The sequence below is a fragment of the Cherax quadricarinatus genome, chromosome 78, assembly GCF_038502225.1.
Source record: "Cherax quadricarinatus isolate ZL_2023a chromosome 78, ASM3850222v1, whole genome shotgun sequence".
Lineage (NCBI taxonomy): Eukaryota > Metazoa > Arthropoda > Malacostraca > Decapoda > Parastacidae > Cherax > Cherax quadricarinatus.
The window spans coordinates 13,060,533-13,078,501 of record NC_091369.1 but is presented as its reverse complement, the minus strand read 5'-3'; the positions used below and the strand labels follow the sequence as shown (position 1 = coordinate 13,078,501).

The 17,969-nt window shown below is 39.1% G+C and overlaps 1 protein-coding gene and 1 non-coding gene across 4 annotated transcripts in view; both read left to right on the top strand.

The window, feature by feature from the left end:
• LOC128701513 (uncharacterized) overlaps positions 1–7,120 on the top strand; it is a 13,215-nt gene extending 6,095 nt beyond the window's left edge. For 2 of the 3 annotated variants that reach the window (XM_053795221.2, XM_053795220.2), the window contains exon 2: positions 4,414–7,120. In XM_053795221.2, the coding sequence (XP_053651196.2) occupies positions 4,435–6,975 (2,541 nt within the window). In that variant the 5' untranslated portion in view covers positions 4,414–4,434 and the 3' untranslated portion in view covers positions 6,976–7,120. Of the gene's footprint in view, positions 1–58; positions 4,111–4,413 lie in introns of those variants that run through there. The other variant, XM_053795222.2, reaches the window with a different exon arrangement.
• The window catches only part of LOC128701514 (uncharacterized), a 60,071-nt gene that overhangs the window by 5,887 nt on the left and 36,215 nt on the right, over positions 1–17,969 (top strand). The window lies entirely within an intron of this gene.

Here is a 17,969-nt window from a genome sequence, read left to right as displayed (position 1 = left end):
TGTTGGAGTGTGAGCAAAGTAACATTTATGAAGGGATTCAGGGAAACCGGCAGGCCGGACTTGAGTCCTGGAGATGGGAAGTACAGTGCCTGCACTCTGAAGGAGGGGTGTTAATGTTGCAGTTTAAAAACTGTAGTGTAAAGCACCCTTCTGGCAAGACAGTGATGGAGTGAATTATGGTGAAAGTTTTTCTTTTTCGGGCCACCCTGCCTTGGTGGGAATCGGCCAGTGTGATAATAATAATAATAATAATAAATAATAATACAATCCAGAGAGTACCAGGTAGGATTACAAATTTACCTGGACACACTACAGGGCTGATATAGCAGTGGCTAATAGAATATAGCCTAAGCAGAGTTACAAAAATTGAGGAAAGGCAAAGAAGACTGGAAGGGAAGAACAGTCTCAGGACAGATACTGCTAACCTCACTCTTAAGGAGAAAAATCTCAGGGTAAGCAAAGTATCAAGCTTATCTCTTTGAGGCACACGTCAACTGAATAACCTCTGCAGCAAGCAAATGTCCAGCAAATTTAAGATTAGCTTTCAGGAACCTTGACAAGGAGTCATAATCCTTCGTACTACATATGACAATCCCATCTTAGAGTATGCAGCACCAGTATGAAACCCACTTCTGATCAAACATGTTTTGCAAATGAGACTAGTCCCAGAGCTAAGGTATGAGCTGTAAGGAGAGACTGAAGGAGCTTAACCAGTGACAGGACAGGAGGACCAGGGATGACATGATCATGACATACAAAATACTGAGAATTTATAGGGTAGACAAGAGCAAATTGTTCAATAGATGAGAAACTGGAACACAAGGGTATAGCTGGAAGTTAAAGCTGCTGATGAATCAAAGGAATGTTAGGAAATATTTCCTTAGCCTTAGAGTGGTCAAGAAGTGAAACAACCTAGACAGCAGTGGTAGAGGAAGAATTCATACATAAATTTAAGAATAGGTATGATAAGACACACACAGACATGAATGTGTGAAACCAGTAGCAGCCAGAAGAAAGGCAGGACCAGGAGCTGAGACTCGACCCCTGCAACCACAATTAGGTGACTATACACGTGCACTAGTAATTATACAGTAGTACTATTATAAATCACTCATGAGTTAAGAAGTATAGTTTTTTCACAAATCTTCATGTAGACAACTAGGTTATATTTTCAAGCAAGTTGAGGCTATTGTTTTTTTTTACCACAACTCTCTCCTATCAAGATAGGGTGGCCCAAAAATTAAAACATTTACCATTTTTCATTCAGTAAGTGTTTTGCCAGAAGTGTGTCATGCAGCACCAGGGCTGGATTCATGGAATTCGTTATATAATTATAAAAAAAGTGCAAAATACCACTAAAATAAGCACTCTTTTTTCCTTTGAAGAAAGAACTTGGATCTAAGGTAAATACCAGAAACTTTAAAGAGTACAGACAGAGCTCCTTTACATAAAAGAGATAGTAGAATGCTAGCCAAAATTCACAGAGCAGTAGCCTTAACATCACACGTAAGTCTTCAAAAGATTGATGAGATGCCAAATTAGAAATTTTTTGGAACCACAGTCTTCACAGCCCTAACCAACATGGTTTTAGAGTTGGGAGATCATGTTTGTCACTACTAATAAACTATTATCACAGAATTATAGAGGAGATGGAAGAAAACCAGAACACAGATGTGTACACAGATTTCACAAAGGCATTTGACAGTTGTGATTATGGGGTGATTGCATACAAAATAGGAGTGATAGGTATAATGGGGAAAGTAGCAAATGAATACAGTGGACCCCCGCTTAACGATCACTTCCCAATGCGACCAATTATGTAAGTGTATTTATGTAAGTGCGTTTGTATGTGTATGTTGGGGGGTCTGAAATGGGCTAATCTACTTCACAATATTCCTTATGGGAACAAATTCGGTCAGTACTGGCACCTGAACATACTTCTGGAATGAAAAAATATCGTTAACTGGGGGTCCACTGTATTCAACTTTCTGACAGATAAAACACAAATAATACTACAGTAGTAAACAGTAAAATGTAACATTGGCAAAGTTAAAAGCTTAGTATCCTAAGTCATAGTCCAGGCGCCTTTACTGTTTCTTATCCTCATAGCTAACATTAATGAAAACACTCGCCTCAGTGTTGTATAATCCGTGGACGATACCAGAATAATTATGAAAATCACCTCAGTAGAAGACACCGAAAAACTGCAAGAAGATGCAAGAAGAATTTTCCAATGAGTAGTGGAGAATAACATGATGTTCAGTGGTGATGAGTTTAACCCTTTCAGGGTCTGTGCCGTAGGGTCCAAGCCGTAGATCTACGCCATGAGCTCAGCTCACTCTGATAAGCTGTGAGCAGTAAATTTGGGCCTAGATATGAGAGAATACATCTATGTGGTGTGTGTGCACCACTTAAAACAAATCCTGCAGCACACAGTGCATAATGAGAGAAGAAAAACTGAGACCGTAATTTTCGATTAAAACTGTTTTTTCGTATGTTTTTTATTGTTGTATTTGCAATTTCTTGGTCTCATTTGATAGAATGGAAGATATATTACAGAAATAGAGATGATTTTGATTGGCTTTAGTACTGGAAATGGCTTGAAACTGAGCTCAAAGTAGCAGAAATGTTAAATTTTTGCCAATGTTCAAGAGTAAACAAATGACCTCACAAGTCTAATACATGACAGCTGGTAGGTCTAATATACATTCACAAATGTGGTGATATTATTTATATAATTATTACAGTATTGCATAACAGTAAATATTCTATTTTTTGGTTTGAATAAAAATTCATTGTGAATAAAAAATCAAAATGGAATTCATTTGTAAAGCCTGAAAACGTAACTAATGAACAGAGGAAATGTTAGTTTAGTGCCAGGAATGCCTGCATTGTTTATTCTGAACCCTATTTTGAAATTGGAATATTTTGAACTTTTCATTAAATTGGCCAAATTACCAATTTCCGGTCACTTTATTTTGTTGCTGAAACAGTTGACTTGGCGATTTCTTGTGCTCAATTGATAGAATAGAAGTAATAATACTAGTGAAATAGCTAAGAATTTGGTTGACTGGAATATTATAATTGGCTTAAAATGGGAGTCAGTCGGCAAAATCGCCGATGCGTAAATATCGCCGACACGTCAAAATTCACGAGAGCATAATTTTGTCAATTTTCCATCAAATTTCATACTTTTTGCTTTATTACCTTCAGAAAAAGATTCTCTACCATTTCATAAGAAAAATAACAAAATTATTTTTTTTAAATTCTTGGACCCTGGTGCACACTTTGAAATTTGGCCTCTGGACCCTGAAAGGGTTAAGCTGCTGAGGTATGGAAAAAAATGAAGAATTAAGAAAGGCCACCATATAGAACCCAAAGGATCACCAAATATAATGAAAGGAACATGTGAAAGAAATGAAAGTAATTATGTCAGATGACTTTTCTTTCAAAGAGCACAACGAGGCAGTCACGACAGCCAGGAAAATGACATGGTGGATAATAAGAACTTTCAAAATATGGGAAATAGCCCCAGTGGTGACACTTTACAAATCACTTGTGGTCTCTTGTTTAGAGTATTGCTCAGTGTTGATGGCTCTACTCAGGGCAGGAGAGATGTCAGAGCTGGAACAGATACAGATATCATTTACTACCTGCAAAAAGTAAATAAAAATTTAAATTTACTGGGAATGCTTCTAAGTACTAAATGTGTACTCAGAGTGGAGACGGAGGGAGAGAGAGAGAGAGCCATGATAATATATAAGGGGAAAGTACTTGAGGGGTCTAGTCCCAGATTTGCTCACTGCCATAACATACTTGAGTGAAAGATATAGAAGAAAATGTCAAATAAATCTAGTGAAGAGCAGGGATGCTCTGGATACAATAAAGAGAACTTTGCATCAATATCTATGGTCCCAGACCTTAACATCTTACCAAGTGTAGAAGACTTTCAAGAGGAAACTGGGCAAGTGCCTCTACCAAGTACCTGATCATGTAAACTGTGATAGATGTGTGGGTCAAAGGGCTACCTGCAGCAGCAGCCTCGTTGACCAGGCAAGCACCAGCCAAGCTTTCCCCAGGGAGTAGGGAAAATCTCGAAACCCATCAAAGGTAAAGGTATCACAGTTCAAATACTAATTAATAAGTAAATATTTATTAATTTAGATTTTCCCAGAGACAAAATCTAGTCTTAAAAGAGTTATCATTACTTTATAGATTTTCTTGCAAATGTTGTAATCTGTACTGCATTGTATTATATGAATACCTTTAATGAAATGCAAGTTCATTTATTTCCCTTTCTGTGTTATGCATTAAGTCTTGGCTCAGTACATGCTGCACTGTGACCCACACAGGCTTATTGCTTCTTTGTTTTATTAAAATAATTCAAATGGTACATCTTGTTCTCTTCCTTAGGTGCTGTGTGGGGAAACAGCCATGCTCACATGTGCTCTCTGCCAGCAAGTGTTCTCCTCCAAGCTCAAACTTGTACAACATTTTGGTGATGCTCACAGTATTGCCAGACAGAGAGCCAGACGCTCAAAGGTTACTGAAATTATTAAGTGCATTACTGCAGAGGCTGACGAGGGTGAAGTTACTGTAGTTGATGAAGACCTAAATTTTATCAGTAGTATCAAACAGCCACTACACTGCTCAGACTGTGATAGTCAGTTTGCCACACAAGCTAGTTTACAAGGTCACCAGTGTACTGCTGGCAGTGATGCTAGATTAAAAAAACAACCAGTTACATGTCAGTACTGTGGACAGAAATGCAAAGATCGCCGTGGAGCTGCAATTCATCAAGCTTTTTGTGGAAAGAGAACAAAAGATAAATCAAATTTGAATGGCCAAGAAGAAACAAATAAGAACTTCTCTGGCTTATACACAAATATGATAGGCTTGCCAATGTTGTATGAGTGTCCTGCCGATGACTGTGGAGCTATATTTAAAAACGAAGATCAGCTTGTTAGACATGTTGAGAGGCATCATGCTGAGGAGGGCATCCGTATTGTCAGAAGTAACACCCCTCCACAAAGCCCACTGTCTAGCCCTGAGCCTCCACGACACATGTCACCACCTCAAAAGTCAACACAACCACCAATGGTTACAGTGACTATGAAACCTCATATTGGTAAAACAGAAGGACTACAGGATCTCTCTCTCCTTATAACCCCAACGAAGAATGTGGAGGAAGCCCAAGAATTTCATGAATGTGAAACTAACGATTCTTCAGTATCAACGGAGAAATTTGAAGATGCCTCTACTAGTATCACCATGGAAGAATATTGTGCATTAGATGCAGGACTTAAACTGAATGGTGAAGCAGTACTTTACGTAGCAGAAGATGGAACAGTGCTTCAAGCATCACAAACAAATTGCCATGCAGATGACACTGGACTTCATGGCATTGGAAGTGAGGAAAAGGCATTTTTAATTATCACAAATGAAGATCACACAATAAAACAAGATAAACACTTTAAATGTAGTATTTGTCATGAATACTTTTTTAAGAAAGATTCACTTAGAGCACACATAACCAAGCAACATGACACAGGAATTAAAATTAAAAGTGAACCGGTTGACTCTGATGAGGATGAAACGCATATAAAAGTCGCAAATGATGATGAAGACTGGGAAGTCTTTCCAATTAGAAGAACCAAATGCAATTTAGATATTAAAGATGAAAAGAGAAAGCTTGAATACAAATGTAGTCTTTGTAAAAGACACTTTCTTTCTGAATTAAGTTACCAGACTCATGTGAGAAATAAAGAATGCAAAAATAAAAAATTTAAGTTGCCCAGAATGTTTTCTTGCCATTTTAAGCAGTGCGATTCATCATTCTTTAAGCTTACTGAGCTACAGAGACACTGGCAAATTGCACATAAATTTTCCATGGCTAGCAAAAATTTAGAATTTGAGGATGAGCGGTCATTTACGGATTGGTTGACAGAGGAAGAAGAGAAGCACAAAGTGCGATTCACCTGTGATGTAAAGCGACGAAAACCTCACCGAACTGAACGGTTATTAGTATGCCATAGATTCCATCATCTCCGGACAGCGGCTGCGAGGAAAAGTGCTAAGCGGGAGTATTCAGATAGGCATAATTGGATTCACAAAATCCAGCCTTGTCTCTGTTATGCCAGAATGAAAGTGTATCAGGATTTTAAAGAAGAAACGTGTGACTACACAGGGAAAATAAGTGTTGTGTATTATTTTGAACATGCACACCCAGTTGATGAACTGCATGATGGTAAGGAGGAGATCTTGAATCACATTTTACAAAGAAATAAACGCAACAGAAAAACTCAGTTTCAGGACTTGAAGGGTAATGACAAGCTGCTTCATCGTCAGAAGTTAGAAAAATTTGCCAGAATAGCAGGAAAAGAGTACCGTCCTGGTGTCACAAGTACTAAAACATCGGATTGTGTGCGAAGGCTGAAAAGAGAGAGTGAAGACCACCCTACTATTAATGAGGATGATGACCAGATTGCAGCAGTTCATGTTGCTAATAATCTCTTAAGAAGTGATGAACTTTTTGCATCACAAGTAGAAATGGTTTTAGATGGACAGTTTGATATGGGTCATGAGGTGCTAGCAGGATCAGTGGTAACTCACTTGGATAATCTTCCGATCTTTACTGGTAGCAGAGTGGATCACGCTAATTATAGAGATGATGAGGAAGTGGAAGGTAACAAGAGTGATAATGAGGAAGAAGTAGAAGAATCAACAATGCAGGCAGTGTTACCAGCTAGTGCAGCAGACTGGGGAAAATTATTTGAGATGGTTCGAACTCGAGTTGCTAGTGAAAATTGCAGTGCCACGAAGGCCGAGGCAGCATTAGTGCTTCCCTATGAAAAAGTGATAGAGCTCGTATCCCCGAGTGAACAGATACCTATATTTCGGCAGTTATGGGAGTTAGCCTACCCAGCTAGTCAGTCCCAAGATTGTGTTCAGCTAGAAATACGAATGATGAGATAATTTTCCTTTTTCTTTTTTAAAATTCAGTAACCAACATTTATTGACTTATTTAACTGATAATGTAATTAGTGTTAGGATCAACAGGGATGCTAGCCTTAAGTACAGCACTGTACTATGTAAAATAAAAATGATGGAATTTGTTGAACTTGGAATGTTTAAATTATCATCAATATTTGTAAAAATATTATTTAGTTTTGTTTATTTGCATGCAGATATTAACCATGTAGAATAAATTTCAGAAAGAAAAACAAATGCATAATAATGGTTGTGGGTATACTACTTTGGGAGGAAATGTAACCAAATCCATGAATGTAATATATCACCAGGAGTATAAAAAGTAAATTTGTTAATGTAAATGCTATTGCTGCATTGTACATGATGTACATAATTTATGATACATACACCGATGTTGCATTGTATATGAGTTGATGGTGGAACAATCTGCCAAGTAGAGTAACTGAAGGTAACACCAAAGGTAGTTTTAATAGTAGGTTGGACAATTATATAAGCAAGAAGGTGTGCATTTGAGAGGGACTTGCCTAGCATGGGCCAGTAGGTCTACTGCAATGCTCCGTTATTTTTTTTTTTTTTATGGTTAAATCCACACCAACCTTTTACACCTCATCATTGATCCTCCTAAAAACTAACCTACCTCTCTTGTTAACCACTTGTTAGCTTTGAATCATATGTTTACATTTGACTTGTTTGACAAAATAATCATTGTTTTATGAGCAGAGATCACAAGCTCTGCATTGAGCACACAACATATGCCTATACAAGATGGCCCTGTGTATACAGCACTTATTTTCAGTGTTCCACATTTTTACTGGCTTTCAATTAAGCCATTGTTCATTTTGTTCAGTGCTTTTACAGCTGCACTGCCATTATCGCCATTTTTGTACAACAGTTGCGTAAGGAAAGGATGACCAGTGCCATATTTAGAGCTGTATGAACGGGGCCCTCCTGCATATCTATACAGTGGACCCTCGATCAACGATATTAATCCGTTCCTGAGAGCTCATCGTTAATCAAAATTATCGTTAGTCGAGTTAATTTTCCCCATAAGAAATAATGGAAATCAAATTAATCTGTGCAAGACACCCAAAAGTATTGAAAAAAAAATTTTTACCACATGGAAATATTAATTTTAATACACACAAACTGAAGAAGACATGTACAATTACATGACACTTACCTTTATTGAAGATCTGGTGAGATTGATGGGATGGGAGGAGGGGAGACTGTGGATGGTGTTAGTGTTTAGAAAGGGAATCCCCTTCCATTAGGACTTGAGGTGTCAAGTCCTTTTCCGGGGTTACTTCCCTTCTTCTTTTAATGCCATTAGGACCAGCTTGAGAGTCGCTAGACCTCTGTCGCACAACATATCTGTCCATAGAGGCCTGTACCTCCCATTCCTTTATGACATTCCTAAAGTATTTCACAACATTGTCAGTGTCACAGTTAAACACTTGTTCAGGTTTCAATTCTTCACTGTCTATGTACTCCTTGAATTCCTGCACATATTTTTCAGCTGCTTTTTGGTCCAAACTGGCAGCCTCACCATGCCTTATCACACTATGTATGCCACTATGATTCTTAAATCTCTCAAACCAACCTTTGCTGGCCTTAAATTCACTCACATCACCACTAGTTGCAGGCATTTTTCTAATTAAATCCTCGTGCAACTTCCTAGCCTTTTCACATATGATCGCTTGAGAGATGCTATCTCCTGCTATCTGTTTTTCGTTTATCCACACCAGTAACAGTCTCTTAACATCTTCTATCACTTGCGATCTCAGTTTCGAAAACATAGTTGCACCTTTGGCAAGAACAGCTTCCTTGATTGCCGTTTTCTTGGCCACAATAGTAGCGATGGTTGATTGGGGTTTTTTGTACAACCTGGCCAGCTCGGAGACACGCACTCCACTTTCATACTTAGCAATGATCTCTTTCTTCATATCCATAGTAATTCTCACCCTTTTTGCTGTAGGGTTGGCACTAGAAGCTTTCTTGGGGCCCATGGTGACTTATTTTGCAGGTGCAATCACTGAAAACGCTGTGATAATATGAAATGTTCCGATTGTATGTTTGGATGGGACTGCAGTGGCTGGCTGGCTTGTAAACACTGGCCACAAGTGGACGCGTCTCAGACGGAACGAATCGTGTTGGTCGAGTTTTTTAGCGCTAGTCGAGACAAAATTTTTGCGTTAAAATGTATCACTAGTCGGATTTAATGTTAGACGATGCCATCGTTGGTTGAGGGTCCACTGTATTTGCTTGACTTACCTATTACCTACTATCAAAGTGCCTAATGGAAATGATGCATCTATCAGCATCATTTCCATTGGGCGCTTCAAGCTGCCCTATTACGCCTTCCACAATATCTCTCACTTTTACATTAATGACTCCTAAAACAAGTATTTTCTCTTGGCTCAAAATTCCCTAAAAAACTAATCTAAAGACAATACATAGCCTCTCCCTCTTCCCTACATTGCTCTCACATCCTTGCACATGGACACTTACCTAAATCTTAAATTAATAAATTCTGACCACTTCTCAATATCTTGCTAATTATTGTTTAGAAAAAAAGCTAAACCCCTGTAGATTTTTCAGTGTGCACCTTACCTATTTCATTTATAGCTCTGACCTCCCCCACTGGGGGAGGTCAGAACCGTAAAGACAGTGGAAGAAGTGGGGAACTAAGTTTAAAGTGTTCAGTCCCGTAGTCTTGAAGAGCTGATAAATGTTTGGTCTCTTTACCTGGATTGAAAGTGTAGTCCCCTTTTAACATCTGTCTAAAGCAGAGGCATGAGGGTGGAGTAATGCATATTAGAGCTAGAGGAGAGGTACAGCAGTTGGAGATGGCATCACAGGTGGACAGGACCCACTAGTGGAAGTAGGTCATGTCAATAAGATGGGCCAGTGGTTAGCAGTAGTTGTAGAAGACAACTCTCTCTACCAACACTCCTTGGTGTTTCATTAACCTGTCAGTATTGCATGCCATCATTTTACAATAACTTTATTTCCCAGGAAGATACACTGGAGTTATAGTAGTAGATTAACAGTGTAGTTAACAATGGAGTTAATAAAAGTATTAGAGGGCTGAAGAGGGGTTGTTGAGGTGGTTCGGTCATTTAGAGAGAATGGATCAAAGAAGAATGACATGGAGAGCGTATAAATCTGCAGGGGAAGGAAGGCGGGGTAGGGGTCATCCTTGAAAAGGTTGGAGGAAAGGGGCAAAGGAGGTTTTGTGGGCGAGGGGCTTGGACTTCCAGCAAGCATGCATGAGCGTGTTAGATAGGAGTGAATGGAGACGAATGGTATTTGGGACCTGACGAGCTACTGGAGTGTGAGCAGGGTAATATTTAGTGAAGGGATTCAGGGAAACCAGTTATTTTTATATAGCCGGACTTGAGTCCTGGAAATGGGAAGTACAATGCCTGCACTTTAGAAGAGGGGTTTGGGATATCGGTAGTTTGGAGGGATATGTTGTGTATCTTTATACGTATATGTTTCTAAACTGTTGTATTCTGAGCCCCTCTGCAAAAACAGTGATTATGTGTGAGTGAGGTGAAAGTGTTGAATGATGATGAAAGTATTTTCTTTTTGGGGATTTTCTTCCTTTTTGGGTCACCCTGCCTCGGTGGGAGACGGCCGACTTGTAAAAAAAAAAAATCTTACAAGAAAATAAACCCATAGTTATGCTTATCATTTTGGGCAGATTTAAGCTGAAATTAAAACTAACAGTATAGAAATAAAAAATATACTAGACAGTGAAAAATGTAGCACACAGTAAACTATAAGGCCCTGATCCACCATGAGGCCTGGTCACAGACCATGCCGCAGGGGCGTTGACCCCCGAAACTACAGTGGTCCCCCGGTTTTCGTAGTTCCCGGCAATCGTAAAATTCGCCAATCATAGGGGTATTTTCGTATAAACATGGACTCGCTTTTCATAGGTTGACTCGCGAGTCGTAGTTCGTCTGGGATGCGTACCCACTGCGTGAGCCAGGGCAGCAGCCAGTCTGGCATTGTTTACCAGTGAGCGAAGGTCCCCTCACGTGCTCCAGCGAAATATTTCATAATATTCCATTTATTTTAGTGCTTGCAAGTACTAAATAAGCTACCATGGCTCCAAAGAAAGCTCCTAGTGCCAAGCATGTGGTAAAGCAGGTGAGAAATATGATTTGAATTTAAGAAAACCATCATTGAACAATATGAAAGTGGTACAAGTGTGGCCGAACTGTCCAGGATGTATTAGAAACCCTACACAACCTTATGTTCCATAGTGGCCAAGAAAAAGGAAATAAAGGATGCTGTTGTTGCAAAGGGAGTAACTATGCTGACAAAAGTGAGATCACCAGTGCTGGAAGAGGTTGAGAAGTTATTATTGGTGTGGATAATGAGAAACAATTAGCAGGAGATACTCTTATGACTTCGATTATTTGTGAAAAGGCTAGGCAGTTGCGTGAAGATTTGGTAAAGAAATTGCCTGCAAATAATGGTGAAGTGAGTGAATTTAAGGCCAGCAAAGGCTGGTTTGAGAGATTTAAGAACCGTACTGGCATACACAGTGTGGTAAGGCATGGTGAGGCTGCCAGTTCGGACCACAAGGCAGCTGAAAAATATGTGCATGAATTCCAGGAGTACATAGAGACTGAAGGACTGAAACCTGAACAAGTGTTCAATTGTGACGAAACAGGCCTCTTTTGGAAGAAAATGCCAAAGAGGACCTTCATTACACAAGAGAAAAAGGCAATGCCAGGACACAAGCCTATGAAAGACAGGCTGACTCTAATGTTCTGTGCTAATGCTAGTGGGGATTTCAAAGTGAAGCCATTACTAGTGTACCATTCTGAAAATCCCAGAGTGTTCAGGAAAAACAATGTTATGAAGAGTAAATTGTGTGTGTTTTGGAAATCTAATAGTAAGGCATGGGTCACGAGGGAAATTTTCATCGAGTGGTTCAATGAAGTGTATGGCCCTAGTGTGAAGGAGTATCTCCTGGAAAAGAAATTGGATCTCAAGTGCCTGCTAGTAATGGATAATGCACCTGCTCATCCTCCAAACTTGGATGACCTAATTTTTGAGGAGTTTGGGTTCATCACAGTAAAGTTCTTGCCCCCGAATACCACTCTTCTCCTCCAACCCATGGACCAGCAGGTTATTGCAAACTTTAAAAAACTCTACACAAAAGCAATGTTTCACAGGTGCTTGACTGTGACCACAGACACTCACTTGACCCTAAGGGAATTTTGGAGAGAACACTTCAGCATCCTCCACTGCATAACCCTTATAGGTATGGCTTGGGAGGGAATGACTACCAGGACTTTGAACTCTGCCTGGAGAAAATTGTGGCCAGATTGTGTCGACAAGAGGGATTTTGAAGGATTTGGGACTGACCCTAATGAGCCTATGTCTGTTGTAAAATCAATTGTGGCACTGGGGAGTTCCATGGGGTTGGATGTGAGTTTGGAGGATGTGGAAGAATTGGTGGAAGACCACAATGAAGAGCTCACCACTGAGGAGCTGCAAGAGCTTCAGCAGGAAGAGCAACACATCACAGCTCAGAATCTTGCTGCAGAGGAGGAGGAAGAGAGATGGAAGAAGGTGCCTTCTTCAGAAATTAAAGAGATTTTTACTATGGGGGGTAAGATGGGAAGCTTTATGGAGAAACATCACCCTAACAAGGTTGTTGCAAGCCAGGTTGGCAACATGTACAGTGACAAAGTCTTGGGCCACAGTTATTTTGTGAGACAGGACTCCAGTGACTCTCAAGGTGGTCCTAGTGGCATTAAGAAACAGAGAAGAGAAGCAACCCCAGAAAAGCAAATGGTACCTGAGGTGTTGATGGAAGGGGATTCCCCTTCCAAACTATAAACAATCCACTCTCCTCCTCCAGTCTCCCATACACTAAGAAGAAACTCCAATAAAGGTAAGTGTTATGCTGTTAATGTTTCATTCATCATTTCCCATTGTATTGTTTATGTGCTACATGTATATTTCAAGTTAAAAATTTTTTTGTTTTAATACTTCTGGGTGTCAGGAACGGATTAATTGTATTTACATTATTTCTTATGGGGAAAATTGATTCGTAAATCGTAAATTTCGTTTATAGTAACGGCTCCAGGAACGGATTAATTACGAAAAACGAGGGACCACTGTATCTCCAGGTAATAATTACGTACATAGTACTGACAGCCAAATTTTATGAAAAATTTAGTATTTAATGAGAGCCTAAATTGAATTTTAATATTAATTGAAACTTGATTTTAAGAGTAAAGAGCAAATAAAGAAGTAATGATGTAATAATATTTGGAGATACGATTAGATTAAAAAAATAAGGAACATACATGTAGTGTAATTTATAACCTGAATACATATGAGGTTTAACAGCAGTTTAAAAAGTTACACCACAAATTGTTTCAGGAAAATACATTAAATACGATTGTTTTTAAAGGTTTATTTGAAATCACTAAGAAAATTATATTTTTTAATTCACTTGGCAAGTTGTTTCAGATTAGGTAAATGTACACATGCAACTAATAAGACATTCACCAAGGCTACATTTCACTTGCCAGGAGCATTATACAGCCAGTACAATGCAACACAACATATATATGAAAGGAGTGCAGAAGGTGGGGCATTCTTGAAGGTAGTACTAGGGTAGTCGTATAATAGTAGTATGTACTGGGCGAGTAGACAGCAGTAGTAATCTTGGTGTTATTCCACAATTGATTATTGGTAAGACTATTGAAAATGTTACACAAATGGACACACAAACATGTCCAATATTTCACATTTTTTTTTACCTTCTATTGCTGTATACCTTCTATGCTGTATAGCCCTTGTGGCTTAGCGCTTCTTTTTGATTATAATAATAATAATTTACCTTCTATTTGCATAGTTTCTGTGCAGGTTTAGGCAAACCTAGGAAATACCAAAGGAGTGTTTAGTTTGAGTGTGATTCTTGTGTATCATTGCACTATTCCAGGAAGTGTCTTAGGTCAGCATCAGCATTAAGGTATAATGTTTTGAAGATGTGAAATGAAGAGTTGTAAGTATATACAGCCTCTCTTCACTTAGCGATGTACAGCCTCTCCTCACTTAACACCAGAGTTCCATTCTTAAGACATTGTCTGTAAATGAATTCGTCACTAAGTGAGGAGCATACTCTAATGGTAGTGGGTTTGTGTCAACCATCTTTGATATCGTTTTAATGTCATCTTTGTTATATTTTTAAATGTGTATACAGTAATGTACTGTACTTATATTGTAATAAACAGAATATAGGCAATCAGTTCTAATAAACATTATTTAGGTATGCATACTGGTCAGAGAGCCTGTCGTAAGTCCGAGTCGTCAATGAACGAGTACGTCGCTAAGTGAGGAGAGGCTGTACTCATTTACTGACGACTCGGACTTACGACAAGCTCTCTGATCAGTATACGTATCTAAATAATGTTTATTAGAGCTGATTTCCTCTATTCTGTTTATTACAATACGTATACAGTACACTACTGTATAAACATTTAAAAATACAATGTACAGTGGACCCCCGCATAACGATTACCTCCAAATGTGACCAATTATGTAAGTGTATTTATGTAAGTGCGTTTGTACGTGTATGTTTGGGGGTCTGAAATGGACTAATCTACTTCACAATATTTCTTATGGGAACAAATTCGGTCAGTACTGGCACCTGTATTTAAAAATACAATGTACAGTGGACCCCCGCATAACGATTACCTCCAAATGTGACCAATTATGTAAGTGTATTTATGTAAGTGCGTTTGTACGTGTATGTTTGGGGGTCTGAAATGGACTAATCTACTTCACAATATTTCTTATGGGAACAAATTCGGTCAGTACTGGCACCTGAACATACTTCTGGAGTGAAAAAATATCGTTAACCAGGGGTCCACTGTATAACAAATCCCGTACAACCATATCTTTCATCATAGCCAAGAAAAAGGAAATCAAGGAAGCTGTTGTTGCAAAGGGGGTAAATATGCCGACAAAAATGAGATCACCAGTACTCGAAGATGTTGAGAAGTTATTATTGGTGTGGATAAACGAAAAACAATTAGCAGTAGATAGTCTTATGACGTCGATTATTTGTGAAAAGGCTAGGCAGTTGCATGACGATTTGGTAAAGAAATTGCCTGCAACTAGTGGTGATGTGAGTGAATTTAAGGCCAGCAAAGGCTGGTTTGAGAGATTTAAGAAGCGTACTGGCATACACAGTGTGATAAGGCATGGTGAGGCTGCCAGTTCGGACCAAAAAGCGGCTGAAAAATTTTTTTTTTTTTTTTTTTTTATTATCACACCGGCCGATTCCCACCAAGGCAGGGTGGCCCGAAAAAGAAAAACTTTCACCATCATTCACTCCATCACTGTCTTGCCAGAAGGGTGCTTTACACTACAGTTTTTAAACTGCAACATTAACACCCCTCCTTCAGGAATTCAAGGAGTACATAGAGGCTGAAGAACTGAAACCTGAACAAGTCTTTAATTGTGACGAAACAGGCCTCTTTTGGAAGAAAATGCCAAAGAGGACCTACATTACTCAGGAAGAAAAGGCACTGCCAGGACACAAGCCTATGAAAGACAGGCTGACGCTCATATTCTGTGCTAATGCTAGTGGGGATTTCAAAGTGAAGCCGTTACTAGTGTACCATTCTGAAAATCCCAGAGTGTTCAAGAAAAACAATGTTATGAAGAGTAAATTGTGTGTGTTTTGGAGATCTAATAATAAGGCATGGGTCACAAGGGAAATTTTCGTTGAGTGGTTCAATGAAGTGTTTGGCCCTAGTGTGAAAAATTACCTCCTGGAAAAGAAATTGTATCTCAAGTGCCTCCTAGTAATGGACAATGCACCTGCTCATCCTCCAAACTTGGATGACCTAATTCTGAAGGAGTTTGGGTTCATCACAATAAAGTTCTTGCCCCCGAATACCACTCCTCTCCTCCAGCCCTTGGACCAGCAGGCTATTTCAAACTTTAAAAAACTCTACTCCAAAGCAATGTTTGAAAGGTTCTTTAATGTGACATCAGACACTCGCTTGACCCTTAGAGATTTTTGGAAAGAACACTTCAGTCTCCTCCATTGCATAAGCCTTATAGGTAAGGCTTAGGAGGGAGTGACTACCAGGACTTTGAACTCTGCTTGGAGCAACTTATGGCCAGATTGTGTCCACAGGAGGGATTTTGAAGGGTTTGAGGTGGCCCCTGATGAGCCTATGTCAGTTGTGAACTCTATTGTGGCAATGGGGAGTTCCATGGGGTTGGATGTGAGTTTGGAGGATGTGGAAGAGTTTGTGGAGGACCACAATGAAGAGCTAACCACTGAGGAACTGCAAGAGCTTCAGCAGGAAGAGCAACAGATCGCAGCTCAGAATATTGCTGCAGAGGAGGAGGAAGAGAGATGGAAGAAGGTGCCTTCTTCAGAAATTAAGGAGATTTTTGAAATGTGGGGTAGGATGGAAAGATTTATGGAGAAACATCACCTTGAGAAGGATGTTGCAAGCCATATCGGCAACTTGTACAGTGACAGAGTCTTGGCCCATTTTAGGGAAGTTTTAAAGAGACACCAGAAACAGCTCTCTCCACAGTTTTTTTACGAGACAGGACTCCAGTGACTCTCAAGCTGGTCCTAGTGGCATTAAGAAACAGAGAAGAGAAGTAACCTCAGAAAAGCACTTGGTACCTGAGATGTTAATGGAAGGGTATTCCCCTTCCAAACAGTAATTCAATCTCTCTCCTCCTCCAGTCTTCCATACACTAAGAAGAATTGCCAATAAAGGTAAGTGTTATGCTGTTAATGTTTCATTCATCATGTCCCATTGTATTATTTATGTACTACATCTATATTTCATGTAAAAAAAATTTTTGTTTTAATACTTCTGGGTGTCGGGAACGGATTAATTGTATTTACATTATTTCTTATGGAGAAAATTTATTCGAAAATCATCTATTTCAATAATAGTCCCACTTCCAGGAACGGATTAAGGACAATAATTGATGGACCACTGTATGTTGCTTGCTTAGCGACAAATTTGTTTACTGCTGTGGTCTTAGGGACAGAATGCCATCGTAAAGTGAGGAGAGGTAGTATAACATAAATGTGTGGTAAGTTTAGGAATTTGAATGAAGGTATAGTGTGTTGCCTAAAATTCCGGTTTGTGATGGTTCCTTTAGTTGTGTGATAATTGATTTGAGGTGGATACCTGAGGCACAATCCCAAGCACAAATTCCATAAGTGAGGTATGAGTAAATGAGGGAGAAGTGCGATAGTGCTTTAGTAACACAAATTAGAGAATATAAAAACAAATTTTGGAGAGTAAACCTGTAGTTTTTTCTTTGTAAATGAGCTGGATATGAAGTGTAAATTTCAAGTTATTATTTACAAGGAGACCTAGGAACTTACCCTCTAATTGTGGATATTGTTTATTCTCAGAAGTTATATAGAATTTTTTTTATATATGTTGAGGGTGAGCATTTGTCATTGTCTAGATGTAGACTTTTTAGTTCATCATCAGCTACTATATATTGTTTAAATTCAGAGGGTCAGAGCAAAGATTACTTATTTTATGCTTTTACTCTCATGTAGTTCTTCCATCTGTGGCCAACCTAGCTAGTTCTGCCATCTGAGGCAAACATTGCTAGTAAATATCTCTAGTTCATCTCCCTCTTCAACAGAGTGAAATTGTTAAGCTCTAGAGGGAATATCCATCACATCCATGGTGGACAGATATATCTGTGGTCTTGAGTATAGAGTTTATGAAACATTTTTGGCTATAAACAAATTAATATAGACAAGAATAGGTCTCTGCCATGAGAGAGTATTACACAGATAATTGGATTACATAAGGCAGGCCAGGTGGGGGAAATAGTTGAAGGCAACGACATGTGCAAGGGTTCAGTGAGGAGGTGATTGTGTCAGTTCCATGAGGATGCGCACGCTAAAAGCATGTCCAAGAAAGCCTTGAAAG